We start from the raw sequence: 17,640 nt of genomic DNA, 5'->3' as shown, positions 1-17,640 counted from the left end.
ATTTTATTATAATATGTTAAAATTGTCACTTAGGTGTGAGCAAAATTGTGTTGTTTTGTGTGTGTCCATTAACATGCAATTGATTTTGTTTCCCAGAATGATTTGCATGAGGCTATTATTTTATAATAGTTATTTTATTAAAGGCTAATAGAAATTATCTTATAATATGATTTTATAATATTTTATAGTTCTGTGAAGATAAAGACTTGTTAATGTTTATTGTTTATTTATCTTTGAACAACCTGTAAATAACATAAGTTTAAATTTACAGTAATTTACTGGCAAACAGCTGCCCGTAATAGTGTAATTTCTACAGACTTTTTTTACAGCACTTCTTCCTCGTAAATGCACACAAAAAAAATTAAATAAATATTATTTTTTCTTTGAAGAGTCATCCCTTCTGCATTTGCTGAATATTATTGCATCTGGTTTGTGCTCTATTTTCTTACTCTCAAAAAACGCTCAACCAAGCGTCAAAAAAGGGACAACAAGCCCAGCTTTTGGGTTAATTTAACGCAGAGAATTTTTATATTTGACCCAATAAACAACCCAGCATAGGCTAAATTATGACCTTTGGCCTGGGTTGGTCCCTTTTTGACCCAACGCTTGGTTGAATATAACCCAGCATTTTTTGGAGTGTAAAATAACAAACATGAATTTAGACCCTGTTTCTCAACCAGGGTGCCATGGGTCACTTGGGGACTCAAGATGACCTAAAATAATTCAGAAATGATTCAGAATAAGACAAAACAAACATTTACATGAGCTAAAGCAACTCAAAATCAAAATATTTCTATATTGTTTGGTTATCTTTGTAATAAATATAAAATTTGTGTAGTTATGCCAAGCTCCGGTATATTTTATTGGATACAAATTATGAATGTGAGGGCTATCAAATTTGCAGGGGACCTTGAATTGAAAAAGTTTGAGAACCCCTGGTTTAGACTAATAGTTTTCTGACTGTCATTAGAGGTTTATGAAAATATAAACAGATGGTTTAATATATTGGTAATAAAAACTGATAAATTATATTTCAATTTTTGACCAATAATGTCACATCCATAATGCAGGTATTAAAAAAATAAGATAAAAACAAAAGTCAGACTGGCTCTTAATGTGTTCTTGTTTTAATTTTGGACATCTACAACATATCAGAAAAGCATTTTTACTGTTTTTTTCTCAATATCTCATGTGCAAAACATTCCTGCCACATAAACAGACTGAAAACAATTTAGATTTAGATTTAGCCATAAATTATCCCTCCACCTTAAGAAAAGTAGCTTTGATATTATTGTTTGGTACATTTCATAATCTTCAGTCATCCTGAACCCCCTAATTATCTTATACAGTAAAAATAACTTTTACATATATCCTGTGTATATATTAAACAATATAATGCATGATAAATATGATACGTACAATATATATTATTATTTTTAAGCACATTTAATAAAATAAATTAGAAATGGGCCTCTGTTTATGTAACAAAGGATCACTCTTTTCGTCTCTGACATCTTCAGCCAAGGAGACGACTCTAGTCTTGCTCTTTTTCTTATGCACTGGATTATTCTGGAAGAGGCGGTAAGGTGTTTTTAGATGTTTATATGGGTCAAACTCTTCCCTGACATGAACAACTTCATGACAGCGGGCCTTGGGTTCTCCCAAACGCTCCTTTAGTTCTTTGGGTACTGCTTCCTGCAGATAATGGTAGGGTTTTTTACCGCAGTTGTCTCTCACATTCTTGTTGGCATCATATTTAAGTAGAAGTTCAATCAGAGCTAGCTGATCATGAATGGCAGCGAGGTGCAATGGTGTGTAGCCACCATAAGATTTAGCATCAATGTCCACCGCACTGGATCGTTGAATAATAGCATCGGCCATTTCAATGTTTCCACACTTGACAGCCCAATGTAAGGCCGTAAAACCAGAGATAAAGTCTTTTTTCTCCGCAAGCTGAGCCTCTTTTAATAGGAGACCGTACACTTGGCTCCACTGTCCTGCGGCAGACTTCACAAGCCACTCATGTTCCAGGGAATCCAGTGGGCAATGGTTCGAGTACTTTGGCTCCTCAGCCTGTTTAGGGGTCTTGAAGTGTCTCCGTAACTGTGGAGACCCACCGGTGCTGACAAAACCATCTGTAGACGGTTTCCTCTTACACTGAGGCGAGGAATGGGGATTTTGTCCAGTTTCCAAGTGCTCAGTGGCAGTTTTCTTGTTATGATGACTGACATCTACCAGGGGCATGCGTAAAGGTAGCGCATAGGGCTTGTTTGCATTTGTCTCTTTCTTGACTGGAAACACTGCTCCATGTTTGTCTGAATCATCAGATTTTAAAGGTACAGAGAATTGTAAAGACTTAACAGGTTTAAACTCCACATTCTTGGCTTTTTCTAAAGCAGCCTCTATAAAAGAAGGTCCCACCGGGCTGGAAGATCTCCTCACGTCTGATCTCCTATCTTCCACATATTGTTGTTCTTTCTTATCTTCTTCAGAGTGCGATCCATCTTCATCATCCTGTTGTTTCTGTTCTCTTTGGGTGTTTTGGTCTGTATTGGCTTCTAGTAAATGATGGTATACTTTCTTCAGAACAATGTACTTGGTTTCCTCAAAATCTTTCACAACAGCAAGGTTGTTGACAAAAGACTTGAAGAGATCTCGGTTTTTCTTCTTCTCTTCTGGATCACTAGAGTTCAGGTGCTCTTTATACTTGCCCAGAAGCTCAGAGTTTTTCACCTTTCCTTTCCCCTCTATTAGTATGTTTAAAATCGCTTCTTGAGTTAATTCCATTTCTTAATACTTCCGAAATGTTAACATATAGAACGTCTCTTGCTTCCGTCCTCAGCGACACCTGAACTGAAGCCACGCCCTTACCCTACCTGTTTTCCGGAATGAAAGCTCGATGGCTGCAGCCTCCAGAGGTCGCATTTCCAGACTGCATACGTCATCAAGACTTACATCTTATTTCAGAATATTAACAATTATAAATGTCACTATTAATCTTAGTTAATCGTAAATTGTTTTAATATGCTTATGACATGCTCAGTTAACTTAAATAAACCAGGTTTGATGACGTATGTAGCCTGCATATGCGACCTCCGCAGGGTGCAGCCTTCAGAATGAGAAACGGCCGAATACTTCATTCAGCGCTGCGCAGAGTGATTGATGTATGACATCAAGGTACCGCGAGAGGGATTCGAGTGCAGTCGCTATCGAATCAGTCTCGCGGTACTTTGATGTCACAGCGCTGAGTGAAGTCGAACACAACTAATTTTTCAGCGCAGAACTAATGCTGCGTTCCAGGCAACCTGTAACCCGTAACTCACGACTTCAAAACCACGACTTTGAACTGGGAGTACATCGATCTAGTACGAGTTCACGGGTGGGAAGTCACGGGTTTGACTGCCGTTCCAGAGCACTTTCACCGGTAGAAGGTTGTAAAAACACGAGTTACAGGCTGCCTGGAACGCATAAGGTCGTGAGTCGTGGTTTTGAAGTCGTAACTCACGGGTTTAAAAACCTGCCTGGAACGCAGCATAAATGTGGTTAGTGCCGTGATGTCATCATACAACAAATGGTATATTAATTAGCGCTGCATACGTGTGTGTTTTCTTATTTTATACCATTTAAACGTACTGTTTTCTTGTACAGTTTTAAATAAAATGATTATTAAAAACAATATATATATATAAAAATAATCTGATTACTTTTACGTAAAGTTATTAATATAGTTTTGCATTAATAACAGTAGATGTGTTGTCCTGTGTGCGTGTATGAACTGAATGAAAATTATGTAACGTTACAGTAAAGTAAGTCTCATCACACCCCAACACTGAATTTATTTTAACGGTTTGATGTAGAGCATAACTGATAATTAGTTGCGCATTTCTTTATTGAAAGGCTGTTTCCAAGTCTTGAGAAAATGCATTCCTAAAGCAAGTAGGAGTTTCCAGGAAGAAGCCATATTAAACGCAGTGAGACGATCGCGAATCCTACTACTGCGAACGACTATCTCATAAATATTAATTTTTGCATCACGCAATCTAATGAATATTCAAGAGCCAAGCCTTGGGCGTAGTTCTGATTGGCCGCTATTCTTAATAACCGCTGCTTTTTGGCCAATCAACTAATTCTAATGTAAGAACGTCACGCTACTTTAGTAATATTCATGAGCTAGACCTTCACCATAGTAACATCAGTAAAATCTCCAACCGACCCGGAGTGTGTGTCAGCGGACGGTGAGAGAGACGAAGGCAGGCAGCTCCCTTTTGCCTTTTCTCGGCAGTAAACATATACATTCCTCATCATGGCGGCCACAGATGTAGACATATTTTCTGTAAGTATCATTCGGAATAATTTCTTATTTTCAGAGACCCGTTTTTAATAAGATGCACACTCACTTTATAGGTTTTCTGTAATGAATTGGGACTAGCACGATCGCTACTCTAGCTTAGCCTAACTGACTCTATCAACATTAACCAGCACAGTTATTTAACGCTGTTTATGTACTATAAGGTCTTTACTTTGTGGAGTGTTTACTACATGTCATATAAGGTCTAGTTGTGTGTCTTTTTGAACTTGATTATAGAGATCAGGTATTTCTACAATGCTGGTGAACTGAAACGGTCAGTTTAATGCATTTCTGACTTTTCTGTTTTGTTGTTTACATATTTTTTATATACCGATGTCTGCACAATCTATAGGATGAGGCTTTAAGTTTCACTACTGTAATATTTCAGTAGTACACAGCGCACGAGAGCTGGTTTTGGGGCGGTCTGCTAGATCTCCTCTCTCATTTACCACTTTGCTGACAGCTTTACTGTTTACTCACACAAACCCCCATTCAAACAGGAATAAAACGCAGAGTATGTGACAGACATTGGGATTGGGAGAACTAGCATGTGGGATTTGAACTCACTGTATTCACACAAGAGTTAGGGGTCAGCTTGTGTTTCCCTTCAGTGTGAGATTACAGATAAGGGTGACAAACGGGGGTTTGCTGATCTGATGGTGTTCAGACAGTAATGGGATCTTTTGAGGGTGATAACCCGCACACGTGAAGGATTAGCAGATTATGAGATGCAAGAAATCAAAGACGCAGTTTGCCGTAGGTGATTTGAAGTCATGCTTTCTATGAAAGTTGAGTTTCCTGACTTGGAACAAGTTTAAACTTCCTGGTGTTAAGTGAGAGCTCAAACTAACCTATTGTCCTATTGCATGGTCTGTGGCGTACTGAGCAATCGCACACAATTAAGCACTGTTTCCACAGGAAGGTTTCCCGGGAATGCTCAGGAACGCAGAGCAATTCCCTCTGTATTTGAAAGCAGGACACAGATTTAAAGTACATGGATGGTAGAAGAGCTGTATTGTGTTGTTTATAGAACATTCAGGATAGATAAAAAACAACTCTATTGCATGATTTGCTGCTTTGTTTGATCTAGATTGGAAGGTTTAAAGGAATATTCCACTTTTCTTAAAACAAAAATCCTGATAATTTACTCAGCCCCATGTCATCCAATGTTTATGTCTTTCTTTGTTCAGTCAAGAAGAAATTAAAGTTTTTAAAGTAAACATACCATGATTTTTCTCAATATTTTAGACTTTAGTGGGCCCCAACAGTTTACAGTTTCAATGCAGTTTCAAAGTGCTCTAAATGATCCCAACTGATGTATAAGGGTCTTATCCAGCGAAACAATAGTCGTTTTCGTCAAGAAAAAATGTACTTTTAAACCACAACTACTCCTCTTGCACTAGCCATGTGACATGTCAGCTTGACTTTACGTATTATGTAATAACCACGTCGAAAGGTCACGTATGAAACTACCATTCCAGTGTTTACAAAGTGTGGAGAAAGAGGACCACTCCGATGTTGTTGTATGTGGAATGATAGTAATTAATGTCTCTGTGTCACTTTCTGTTTAAAATGGTCCACAAATGTGTGTTTCACGTATGTAATGTGTGACCTTTCGATGCGATTATGAAAAATCGGGTTTATAATCGAGGAAAATCGATTCCGATTATCTATGCGTTTTTGCCTAGCTTCTCGGTGAACTACGGGTCTGTGAAATAAATGCCGATCTATCTGAAAGCAGCTGATGGCGATTTACTTCTAATCACGGAACCGGCTTTACTGATGACACGCGCATGATAATTGCAGTCGATTTTTTGCACAGCCCTACGATTATGCAATAAGTAAGGTCGCGCTGGCACGTCACATGGCTAGTGCAAGGCGAGAAGTTGTGGTTTAAAAGTGCATATTTGGTATTTTTCTTGCAGAAAATGACAATCGTTTTCTTAGATAAGACCTATATGCCTCATTTGGGATCGTTTAGAGGTTCTTGAAGCTGTGTTGAAACTGCAATGAAACTGTTGAGGTCCTATTAAATTGGAAAAATTCTGGAATGTTTTTCTCAAAATACTTAAAGGTGTAACGGAGGATTTTCTCAAATTTTAGAAAAGAACCGCCTTCTCCACTTTTTAAAAAAATGCAATTGCGCAACACTCCTGATTGACAACTAGGAGGACCAATAGTCTTGATGATCCACCCGGAAAAAGAAAATCCTCCGCAATACCTTTAATTTCTTCTCAACTCAACAAACAAAGACATAAACATCTTGTATGACATAGGAGTGAGTAAATTATCAGGATTTTTGTTTTATAAAAGTGGAATATTCCTTTAAGGTCAAGTGTTTTCTTCACACTTTGCTTAATATAATGCTTTCACAGTCATTGTTTCTGATTAAAGGTTTGTGTGGTTTTATAGGGTTATTGATCAACTGCATTGAGCTGCAAAGGATCAATGTTAATTCCAATTACATGATGTGGGAAAATTTTAAAGAGATAGCTCTCTGAAAAATAAGGATTGTTTCATCATTTGCTCTGTATGTTTTTTCCATAGTTTAGACTATATTTCTTTTACAGAACACAAGAACCACTTTCACACACCACATTGATCCTGGAAAATTGGCATAAAATTGCCAGTGCCTTTTGTGTGAATGTAAACCCATCTTGGAATTGCTTTTGGGATTGCTCCTGGAATGGGGACATAGTAACTTTCCCATAACATTTCCCGAATTCATCCTATGTAAAAAAAATAGCAATGCCATAAGGAGTGTGTGTCGTAGTTAGGGCTGGAAAATACGGTCAAAATTTCTAAAGCCGATATACTTCTAAATTTTGGCAGATACGGTATAAATCTGATAACGGTATAATACTTGGGATAATCTGCAAAAAATGCCCATGACAAATGTTTGTACCTACAAACTTCTGAACAAACGAATTTGCCAAGTCTATGAAGCTTCCTCATATAAAACTACATAAAAAAGGTATAAAAAAAATTGATGTTCACCTTTATTTTGTATTTAGCCTTCATATAAAATTAAATGTAAACTCACTGTCAAATATACATAAGAATTTAAGGCTCACCTGGAATATTAGTAAGGTTTACGAACTTGAACGTCAGTCAGTCATAAATGCTGTAAGGGGGCTCAAACTAATGGATTTTCTTTAGTCACAGTATTGACTTTTATAGCTCCATAGTTTTGATCAATTTGCTAATATGTGGAAAAATATTAATAAATAGCTGAAATAAAAAAGACTCTGAAAGTTAGGCTATTTAATGTTACATAAGATACTTGGACAGAAAAATGTATATCAAAGCTCTCTTTGTAATTCCATAGCAAGCTACGTAATGATATACACTATATTGCCAAACATTTTGGGACACCTGCATTTGTGAACCTGAAATGACATCCCATTCTTAGGGTTTAATATGGAGTTGGCCCACCCTTTGCAGCTATAACAGCTTCAACTCTTCTTGGAAGACTTTCTACAAGGTTTAGGAGTGTGTTTATAGGAATTTTTGACCATTCTTCTAAAAGCACATTTGTAAGGTCAGACACTGATGTTGAACAAGAAGGCCTTGCTCGTAGTCTCCGCTCTAATTCATCCCAAAGATCTTCTGTTGGGTTGAAGTCAAGACTCTGTGCAGACCAGTCAAGTTCCTTCACACCAAACTCGCCTATCCATTTCTTTATGGACCTTGCTTTCTGCAATCGTGTTGGAACAGGAAGGGGCCATCCCCAAACTGTTCCCACAAAGTTGGGACCTTGAAATTGTCCAAAATGTTTTGATATGATGAAGGAGTAAGAGTTCCTTTCACTGGAACTCAGGGGCTAAGCCCAACCCCTGAAAAACAACCCCACACCAAACTTTACACTTGGCACAATGCAGTCGGGCAAGTACTGTTCTACTGGGAACCCGTCAGACCCAGACTCGTCCATTGGATTGCCAGACAGAGAAGCAAGATTCATTGCTGCAGAGAACACGTTTTCACCAAGCGTGCCGCACAAGCCCTGAAAAGTGAAGCCAAAATGTCTTGATTTTGGCCCTCAGTGACTGGTCCCAGTATAGGTCGTAAACCCCAGACTCCCCTATCTTATTGAATGGGACTTAAGACCAACTAAACAATATAATTACACTTCAATTGTCTTTTTTCCGAAGCTGGTTTCTGTCATTTACTGTAGTTTTTATGACGCTCGCTAATAGGGCTGAACGATGTGAGGAAAAGTTGCGATGTGCGATGACATTGTTTAATGTTGCGATGACGATGTGAGTTGCGATAAATATATATAGTTTTTTTTCATGTTTTAGGGGCCATTCACATGTCGCGCCTAAAACACGTGGAAAACACTAGACACGTAGGTTATTGTCACATGAACTGCACGCTGCGCTTGTGTCATTCTGAAAAGTTAAAATGTTTTTGAAATACCTGGAAAAACGAGCGTGTCGCGACCGCGGCGCTCCAAGAGCACACATACATTTGAAATAATGAACTTGAGCGCGCAATAAACGCAATATGAGAATCACCGCTTCCACAGTACCTGTGTTTGCGGCGTCATCTCTCCTAAATCCAAAATAATTCCATGATATAGCTGAAGTGCTGTTCATTTTCACCACAAGGTCTTCGTCTGACAACACATTTTCCTCACTCTTCTCTCCTTCCTCTGCCATAGTTTTTGCTAACAGGCACAGCGTCGCAACTGACACCTCACAAATCAATCTGAGCGTAGCTGACTTGGGGGTTCCCCTGATTGGCCTCATAGCATGAACGCGCAAACCATCGCTGCGTCCGAAACCGCCTACTTCCATAATATATAGTAGGCAAAGTAGTGCTTTTTGCATACTATATAGTATGGTAGTAGGCGATTTCGGACGCAGCACATGTCTTCAGGACTAAACGTGATAGGTCAAACGTTTATTACATGCGCTTACTGTTTTCCCTTCATTCATCGCGTCAAGGCTGTCTGTTGCGATGTGTTCATCGCGTGAGTTCATATCGCGATGACGATGAAAATTCGATGTATCGTTCAGCCCTACTCGCTAATGTAAAATCAAGTGTTTGTTTTTTAAAATAAGTTTGCTTTTAGTTAGTTACTTAATGCTATAAAAACAGTGGTGTCACATCATGATTGACAGCTGTGATATGTGCATTCTGCGAGGGCGGGTCCTTGATTTCGCGGCTTTACTTCCTGCTCACTACTGCGCAGAACTGGTCCCGAAATCGCTACTGCGCAGACTCAAGACCCAAGATGTCAGCGCCGTATCAGGACACTGGCGGCTTCACTTTTCACCAATGGAAGAGAGCGAACGGGCGTCGTCCACGGTCCATCTTGTTTACAGTCTATGGTCTCCACTGCTCTAGAATCCAGTGGCGGCATGCTTTACACCACTGCATCCAACACTTTGCATTCAACTTTGTGATGTAAGGTTTGGATGCAAATCTCTACGCACTGTTCTTCAGCTAATCTGAAGGCCACATGAATTTTGGAGGTCTGTAGTTGCCAACTTCTGCGTAATGTGCGCCTTAGCATGGGCTGACCCTGCTCTGTGATTTTACGTGGCCTACCACTTCGTGGCTGAGTTGCTATTGTTCCCAATTGCATCCATTTTGTTATAATATTACTAATAGCTGACGTTGAAATATTCCGTACGGAAATTTCACGAATGGACTTATTGCACAGGTTTCAAGCTATCACTGTACCACGCTTGAATTCACTAAGCTTCTGAGACGACCCATTCTTTCACAAATGTTTGTAAAATCTGTCTGCATGCTTAGGTGATTGATTTTAAACACCTGAGGCCATGATTTGGAGGGGTGTCCCAAAACTTTTGGCAATATAGTGTATTAGACAGTAGCATACTACATTATATACATATACTATACTCCTGACGAGATGAGTACTCATAGCTGCTAGTGTTTTATTTTTGTGCACGTTTCTCATATTTCCCCCTTTTTCTCATCGGTTTTTTTTCTCAACCTGATTTTTCTCATCCATAGTTCACTCTGGAACAAATACCTCGCCAAAAATAACAAATGTTTTGATTTCCTAAAGACGATGGAAGGGACTCAAGGGAGTTTGGCAGCCGATCTGTAGTTTACATTGTATTAGGGGTGGGAATCGCTTGGACCCTCATGAATCGATTCAGCATCGATTCTTAGGGTCCCGATTCGATTCAGAATCGATTCTTGACGTACTAATTTGCATATATATGACGTCATTACGTCACATTTGCTCTCAAAGCCAGGTTAATGTTTGCGCTTTTGCTAGTAGTCTCTGAACTGTCATATACTGTACTTTAATGCAACTAAGGGATAAATAATGTCATTCTTATATACATATATGTCCTGTTTCTGTAAGCCATTAAAACCAGTAAAAAAGTAATTAAACGTGACATATTAATTCTATATGTTAACCGGCATTAACTTCCACGAACGTTAAGCGTCTAATCATCATCATTATACACAGTGATTGGCAGTATTACTGTATTTATATAATGCAGCGCAACCAGCGACTGAATAGCAAATGTGCATATTTTACAGAAGTATTCATGTTATATCTAAACAGTCAGCGGATGGTTTTGGGCAAGGGTGTCCAATACGTAGATCGCAAAGGCAATCCCGGTAGATCACACATAATTAACTGCTGCTCCACGAGCGAAATTGTCATTATGGTCTTTTAGAGTAATTGTGAAACACGCAGGTCTTTTTTAAATGCTGCGCCTTCCTTTTCAACTGTGTTTTGCCAGGCCACTGCAGCTCAGTCGTCTTTAACTTCCAAAATTCACAAGGATGCGCATTCTTGCCTCACGCAGGAGCAGATGCACGCGCACTGTGTGTGTGAGCGAGCAAACGAGAGAGAGAGAGGCAGCGTAGCGCTGATTTGTATGCTTCTGATACAGTTGTAATTTTCTAGTTTGTTTCACTAAACCGCATCTCCGCTATTTTAAGGAGTACTCGACATGTACTCAAAAAGAATAAAGTAATGGTGACAGCCCGAAATTCAGTGTAGAGATATATGCAGTATAATCCTAGAAGCATTTAAGTGTTCTTTCTCTTCTGCTCTTGTAAGCTCCGCTATGCGCTTGTGCAGTGCGCGCTCTCTTAAGTTGTCCGTGTGAAGCACCGCTCCCCCAGTTGAGTTCCGCCTTTTGGTTCTGATAACGTCACGTTATTATATTTTGTAAACTAACATTTAAGAATCGATTCTTGAAATTTGTGAATCGATTCAGAATCGGCCCACGTCTGAATCGCGATTCATCTAAGAATCGATTTTTTCCCCCACCCCTACATTGTATACATTCATTTTACACACTAACGTTAGCTCAGTGTAGTTTTTGACATGCTTTAGCTATAATTTGAGGTAATCTGCTAGTTAGTTATTTATTTTGATTGATATCAGAATTAAACTACTCTAAAAGGATTTATATATATATATATATATATATATATATATATATATATATATATATATATATATATATATATATATATATAGTTTACCGGAAGTTACGTTTGTTCCACGAAAGCTATTTGTTTATGTTGTTACTGCTAAAAGCGTCTATAAATTCAGATCAGATGACGCAAAACTCACATGACTCACTGTTAAGTTAGACATCTTGAACAACATGAAGCACCATGTAGATCGACAGGTGTATGACAGCAAAGTTCAGCAAGAGTGATTCGTAAGCATACAGAGCAGTTTGCTCCTGTATTGCTCTCACTGTGATTTTGTCATAGGCTTCTCCTGTCAGTCTGCACAGCTCTGCATGAAGTTAAACCCATCTTCTGACTTGACTACATTGACCACAGGCTTTGGGACAGTTCTGCAATGTGCAATGTTTGTGCTAAGAAAATCACAGACACAGAAAGCACTGTAAACATTTTCCAACCTCATCATAATATGTGAAGGTTGATCATGCAAATGAATTTGAGCAGTTTTCAAAGTTAGTGGCAAGCAGGGTCAGAAAGATAAATAAAATTGCCACCCAAGTTCCAAACCAAGCCTTTGTGATTTCAATGAATTGTGAAAATGAACGAAATGTTGTGATTACAGCATTACACATTTAGATTTGCTCTCATTGCATTAAGTATTTCTTAATATGTTTTTTTCAACGTTGAGCATTTGAACGCTTTCATCATAAACAACAACTTTTATTTACAATCAAAGTTAGATACGTGCAGCAGATTCTTTCATTATAACAGAAGTATTGTGAGATTTAGACAGTTTCAGTGATCATTCTTCGATCGCTTTCATACAATTTATTCCCAGTTTAAATAACCATTTTGTTTATAATGCTACTAGACTTTATTTACTAATGCTTTAAATTAGGGATGCATAACGATTAATTGCGATTAATCTATAGCAGAATAAAAGTTTTTGTTTACATCATATATGTGTGTAAACTGTGTATAATAACTTTGTATAGATAACTGCACACACATGCATGTATATATTTAAGACATGCGTATATACATTTGTATATTTATGCACAATTTACAATATAAATACTTACTATATAAATTTATTTTTTCTTAAAATTATACATGCATGTGTGCATATATATATAATTATTATACACTGTTCACACACACACACACATATGATGTAAACAAAAACTTTTATTCTGCAATAGATTAATCGCGATTAATCGTTATGCATCCCTACTTTAAATACCATCCATATAAACATTTATCAGTTTGTTTTGTCAGTGTTGAAGGTCACTAACCCTAGTAAGTGTGTAATGTTGCTATAATATCATAAATAATAGGGGTGTCATGGTTCGATTCGATTCTCGATTTTTACTTGTTGATATGCCATTTTTAGACTAGACTTTTATGAAATATAATATCTGACTTTGAACCCGGAGATCCCCTGCCATGTTAGTCGTGCTGCCAGTGGAAAAATATGGTACACACACATACGTGATAAAACGAAACAATCACTTATAATTTTGCTTTTCTTCATTATATGTATTCCTTATGCATTAAAATTACATTCATTTTATTATTTACATTTTAATGACCCTAACTTGCATTACGCAATTGTTATCTTACATTGGGATCTCATTCATGCTTGCATACATTCAAACTTGTCATGTCTAAGTTTTACGGAAGTAAAACAATCATTAAGTTTAAATCTAAACAAACAATCAGTCCAGTACATTTTAGGTGAACCACTCCTTCAAATTTAAAGTAAGATTGAGCTTTTCTTAATGTAAGCTTAAGGTTTCAAACAAGACTATCCTGTTTAACATTAAATTCATTTATTGCACAATACCTAGTTTCTGGGCAGGGATGATGTTTTTATTATATAAATATACATGGGGTTCAAGATGAGCCAACATCCTGTGTATACATCAGTAAACCCATAAACATGAGATTTTATAAGGCAATATATGAAGAGCTCAGATGCAAAACCCAAAATGCACCTGGCATGATTTCTTGTTAATTAGCATTTTTAATTAGACTCTTAATGAATTCTGCCTAAAACTGGTAATTTCTGAATGTCCTCAGGGCGAGATAATGCAGATTTGATGTGAAAGTATTTGATGAACGTATAGTATGTGCCGTTACAATCATTGTTTTATTTTGGACAGACGTGGTGTTTAGCAGCTTTTGCATCTGAGCTATTCATATGTCAAAGGTAAAAACTGTATAGTATATGTGCTCTCATTTGTAATTTTAAAAGTTAAATGCAAAACTTTACACCTAATTGTCTTTACGTTTAAAAGACGTGTTTGTGGGGATTGGCAGCCAGACAGACGGTGCATGTGCATGCATGAAGATCTCCAGTAGGAGAACAGATAAAGGCCATTCTGCTTTTGTTCAGCGCCGCGTATGCCACGCTGAGACCAAATCTGGACCATCTGCATTCTTCACATCCGCCCCTCCTTCACCCTTATCAGATGGGGTGCCTGCGATCTCCATCTCTAATGAGAGTTTACTAAAGCAGGCATACATAGGTGCTTGGAGGGGGTGGAGATGGAATTGTCCCAGTTTGGCTCTCCTCCATCGTAGCACGGAGTACCCATCTGCCTCAAACAATCTGTTTTGTGCCAGACCCCGACGATTGGCTATCGTCAGATTTTCCTGTAGAGTTATGCTTATGATCGTACTCTTGATTTGTGGCGTGTCTCTCATAAGGTTCCTATGGGGCGATTGTTTCTCAAAGTGACATCTGGCATGTTCGCAGATTTACACACAACTCTCAGTGTTCTTGTAATGTAATTAGGGTCGTCACTTTGAGGGCGGGTTGAGAAAATATTGTTCAGCGCTCCAAACTGTGCACCATTTCCTCTTGATCTACTGCCCCCTGAGGGGAAATGTTTCGCCTGCCCTTGCGGCGGGGGCATTTGCTATCTGCCCCTATAAGGATATTGTTGAGGCCTTCCCAAGTTTTTTTCGTCCTCCAGACTGCCTGTTTTCTAAAAACACTTTGAGAGGCCATTTCCCCTTCACCTCAGCTAGCACAATGTCCGGCTCTCATGTGTAATGTTTCGTCTGCAACTTTTCGTCTGTAACCTCCCCTTTGGTGCCTCTGCTTTGAAATAACACTGGGGCCGGTGCAGGTTTTTCAGCTAGGATTCCTTTTGTGCCTGATGCGTGTTACGCCTGCAGAAGTGCTGCTTTGCTCAGTAGCACGTCTTGGTGACATCAGCCGGCAAATATGTGCCTGCATTGGGGAACGAGACGAAGCCAGGCAAAAGAGGAGTGCGTTGATCTTAGGATGCCGTTTTAGGGCACTTGTTAATGTGATTAAAAACCTTTTAGATATGTCTGCTTCTGAATGATGATATTTGTCTTTCATACTGTTGGAAATGTTTAAAGTGTCTCATTGTTTGGAATGCTAGTTTAAGTTTAACGTTTTTCTACTTCTGTAATGCCCAATCTGTAAAATGAATTATGCAAATTAAATTCTCAAAAATATTTAAAACATGTCATGAATTGTGCATTATTTCTATGAGCTTTTTGTTGTGCATACTTTTCATAAAGCACATCTCACTCATTCCTTTCTAGAATGAAGAAAAGCGTAACCTCAGCCTTGGCGGTCATGTTGGTTTTGACAGTCTGCCTGATCAGCTGGTCAGTAAATCGGTGACTCAGGGTTTCTGTTTCAACATCCTCTGTGTGGGTAAGCAACTGTTAACCTCGCTTTTTAAACCTGCACATCATGTCGCACAATCTGACCTTGTAGTAGAAACGTCTCCTGAGAATTTCTCTCATTCGTTTAGGTGAGACCGGCATCGGCAAATCCACATTAATGAACACGCTTTTTAATACAATGTTTGAAAATGAGGAGGCCAGCCATTACCAAAACGGCGTCTACCTTCGGCCGAGAACGTACGACCTGCAGGAGAGCAACGTCCACCTCAAGCTGACTATCGTTGACACTGTGGGCTTTGGGGACCAGATCAATAAAGAAGAAAGGTAAGAATGTAAACGTCCCCGTGTCCAGAAGTTAGAGGAAGTCATGAAAGCTCAAGTGTAAAAGGCATGCTGGGAAAATGCCCAAAAGACCAAGAAAGGTTATACATTGTAAACACAGCCCTGAGGCTTTTCTCTCACTCTCAAACACATATCCCAGTTTTTCCTGAGATTTCAACTTTGGGTGAAACGCTTAGCTCTTCAATGTCACTTCTCACTTTGTCGTCCAATCACGGTGCATTTTTCATTATGAATAATAATAAACCCTTTATTCAAGCACCGCTTTAAATTGAGAAAGAGCTGGTACTCTGCTTGGGACTGGCGGATTTCCGTCAGAAGTACCTGCGCATATTGAAACCAGCTGTTGCACTCACATTGTACGTGGATTCATACGCTATTTAATGCAATGTACTCTGCACAAGCTCTGCATTTAAACTGTTGTGTTTAATTCAAAAGTGAAAGTAAAATTCCCTCCCAACCGGTGATCGGGTTTGTCACGCACTATTAACCGGTGCAGAAATTCTGTCACCGCAACAACCCTACATGGCATCCAAAGTGCTCAACTGAGAAAAGCTGGCAAGCACCTACAGTCGGCATCTGCCTGCCGTTTTCAGCCACTTTTAAATGCTTTGGTGTACACACCCCCTAACAGTATTGGTGATTATTACCAAAATAATTTGTTTACATTACTGTAATGGTTAATCCAGCTGTGTGTGTTTATAGTTATTACAGTTATTTACTTGCTATTCTATTAATAAAAAATAAGTTTTAATGGTTGAATTTAACTCTTGATAAATTTCTGACTTCCGAATGTACCCCCTTAAATTTGCGTAGAAAAATGTGAATCAATTTGACATTCATCACTTCTGTTCAAAAAGATAAAACGTTGAATAAAGTCCACATTAAAGCACTTCATGATGCTGGATGGTGTTTGAAACAAATATGCAGGTGCTGTAATAAATTTGTTAGGCACTATATATAGTTCATCAGTTCTTTGCCAGCATATCAAAATCCCTGACAGTGTGTTTGTTTGTTCGTTTAATTTCTCAAAGCTATAAGCCAATCGTGGATTACATTGACACACAGTTTGAGAACTACCTGCAGGAAGAGTTGAAAATCAAACGATCTCTCTTCAACTACCACGACACCAGAATCCACATCTGTCTGTACTTCATCGCTCCCACAGGACACTCGCTCAAATCTCTGGATTTAGTCACCATGAAGAAGTTGGACAGCAAGGTAGAGGCACATTTGTGTGGTTTCATCGAAAATCTTGGATGAATGTGATCTGTTTGCTGGAAAATTCAGTAATTGTTTTATGCAGTGGTTGACTAAGATGGGCGTCAGCCATTTCATAAGAGAAGGGTGCACGATTTTTCATATTTTACTTTTATGATTACATTACATTTTTTAGACGTTTTTAAAGTTGACAGGAAATAAAAAAGAGAGAGCTGGAGCTGGATGAGGGTTTTTTTAATCAAATTATATAGTTTGATTAAATTTCCAAACACTGCATATTTACTCATAAGCCATTATATTTATTGGCCTTTGATGAAAATCCCATGCCAAACAATAAATGCTGTACAAAATGATTGAAATGGAATATCATATCATACAATATTATTATTATTATTGACATCCTAAACATGCCAGATGTCACAATATATTGGCATGATCCAATATAGTTTTTATAATGTTGATACTGATATTAAGGCTCTTTTCTAAATGGTGTCTTGGAAATTGTAGTTTGATTTATTGAAGTGCCTTGTGTTGTTAAATCTAGTCTGAAATGATGATTGTAGTCAATTGTAATAGGACTATACTCCTCTCTATACTTAACGTACAGCCAGTGTACAGTAAGTATTAAACTCCCATTG

General features: G+C 38.3%; 2 protein-coding genes across 3 annotated transcripts in view; one reads left to right on the top strand and one right to left on the bottom strand.

Moving 5' to 3' along the window:
* Positions 1–1,111: 1,111 nt before the first annotated feature.
* sowahaa (sosondowah ankyrin repeat domain family member Aa) lies at positions 1,112–2,863 on the bottom strand. The gene has a single exon (XM_065287874.1). It carries the CDS (start codon positions 2,785–2,787, stop codon positions 1,447–1,449), a length of 1,341 nt encoding a protein of 446 aa, XP_065143946.1. The 5' UTR covers positions 2,788–2,863; the 3' UTR covers positions 1,112–1,446.
* A 1,332-nt stretch (positions 2,864–4,195) lies between these two features.
* The window catches only part of septin8a (septin 8a), a 29,505-nt gene continuing 16,060 nt past the window's right edge, over positions 4,196–17,640 (top strand). For both annotated transcript variants that reach the window (XM_065287551.1, XM_065287552.1), the window contains exons 1-4: positions 4,196–4,333; positions 15,356–15,470; positions 15,571–15,766; positions 16,816–17,002. In XM_065287551.1, coding sequence (XP_065143623.1) covers positions 4,304–4,333; positions 15,356–15,470; positions 15,571–15,766; positions 16,816–17,002 — 528 coding nt within the window. In that variant the 5' untranslated portion in view covers positions 4,196–4,303. The remainder of the gene's footprint in view (positions 4,334–15,355; positions 15,471–15,570; positions 15,767–16,815; positions 17,003–17,640) is intronic.

This window comes from Paramisgurnus dabryanus, chromosome 18 (assembly GCF_030506205.2).
Source record: "Paramisgurnus dabryanus chromosome 18, PD_genome_1.1, whole genome shotgun sequence".
NCBI classification, from domain to species: Eukaryota; Metazoa; Chordata; class Actinopteri; order Cypriniformes; family Cobitidae; genus Paramisgurnus; species Paramisgurnus dabryanus.
Note: the sequence above shows the minus strand (reverse complement) of the source record. Positions and strands in the feature narration are given on the sequence as shown.

Coding starts and splice junctions, on each gene's coding strand:
- sowahaa (XM_065287874.1), bottom strand. CDS start 2,787: ATGGAATTAACTCAAGAAGCGATTTTAAACATACTAATAGAGGGGAAA.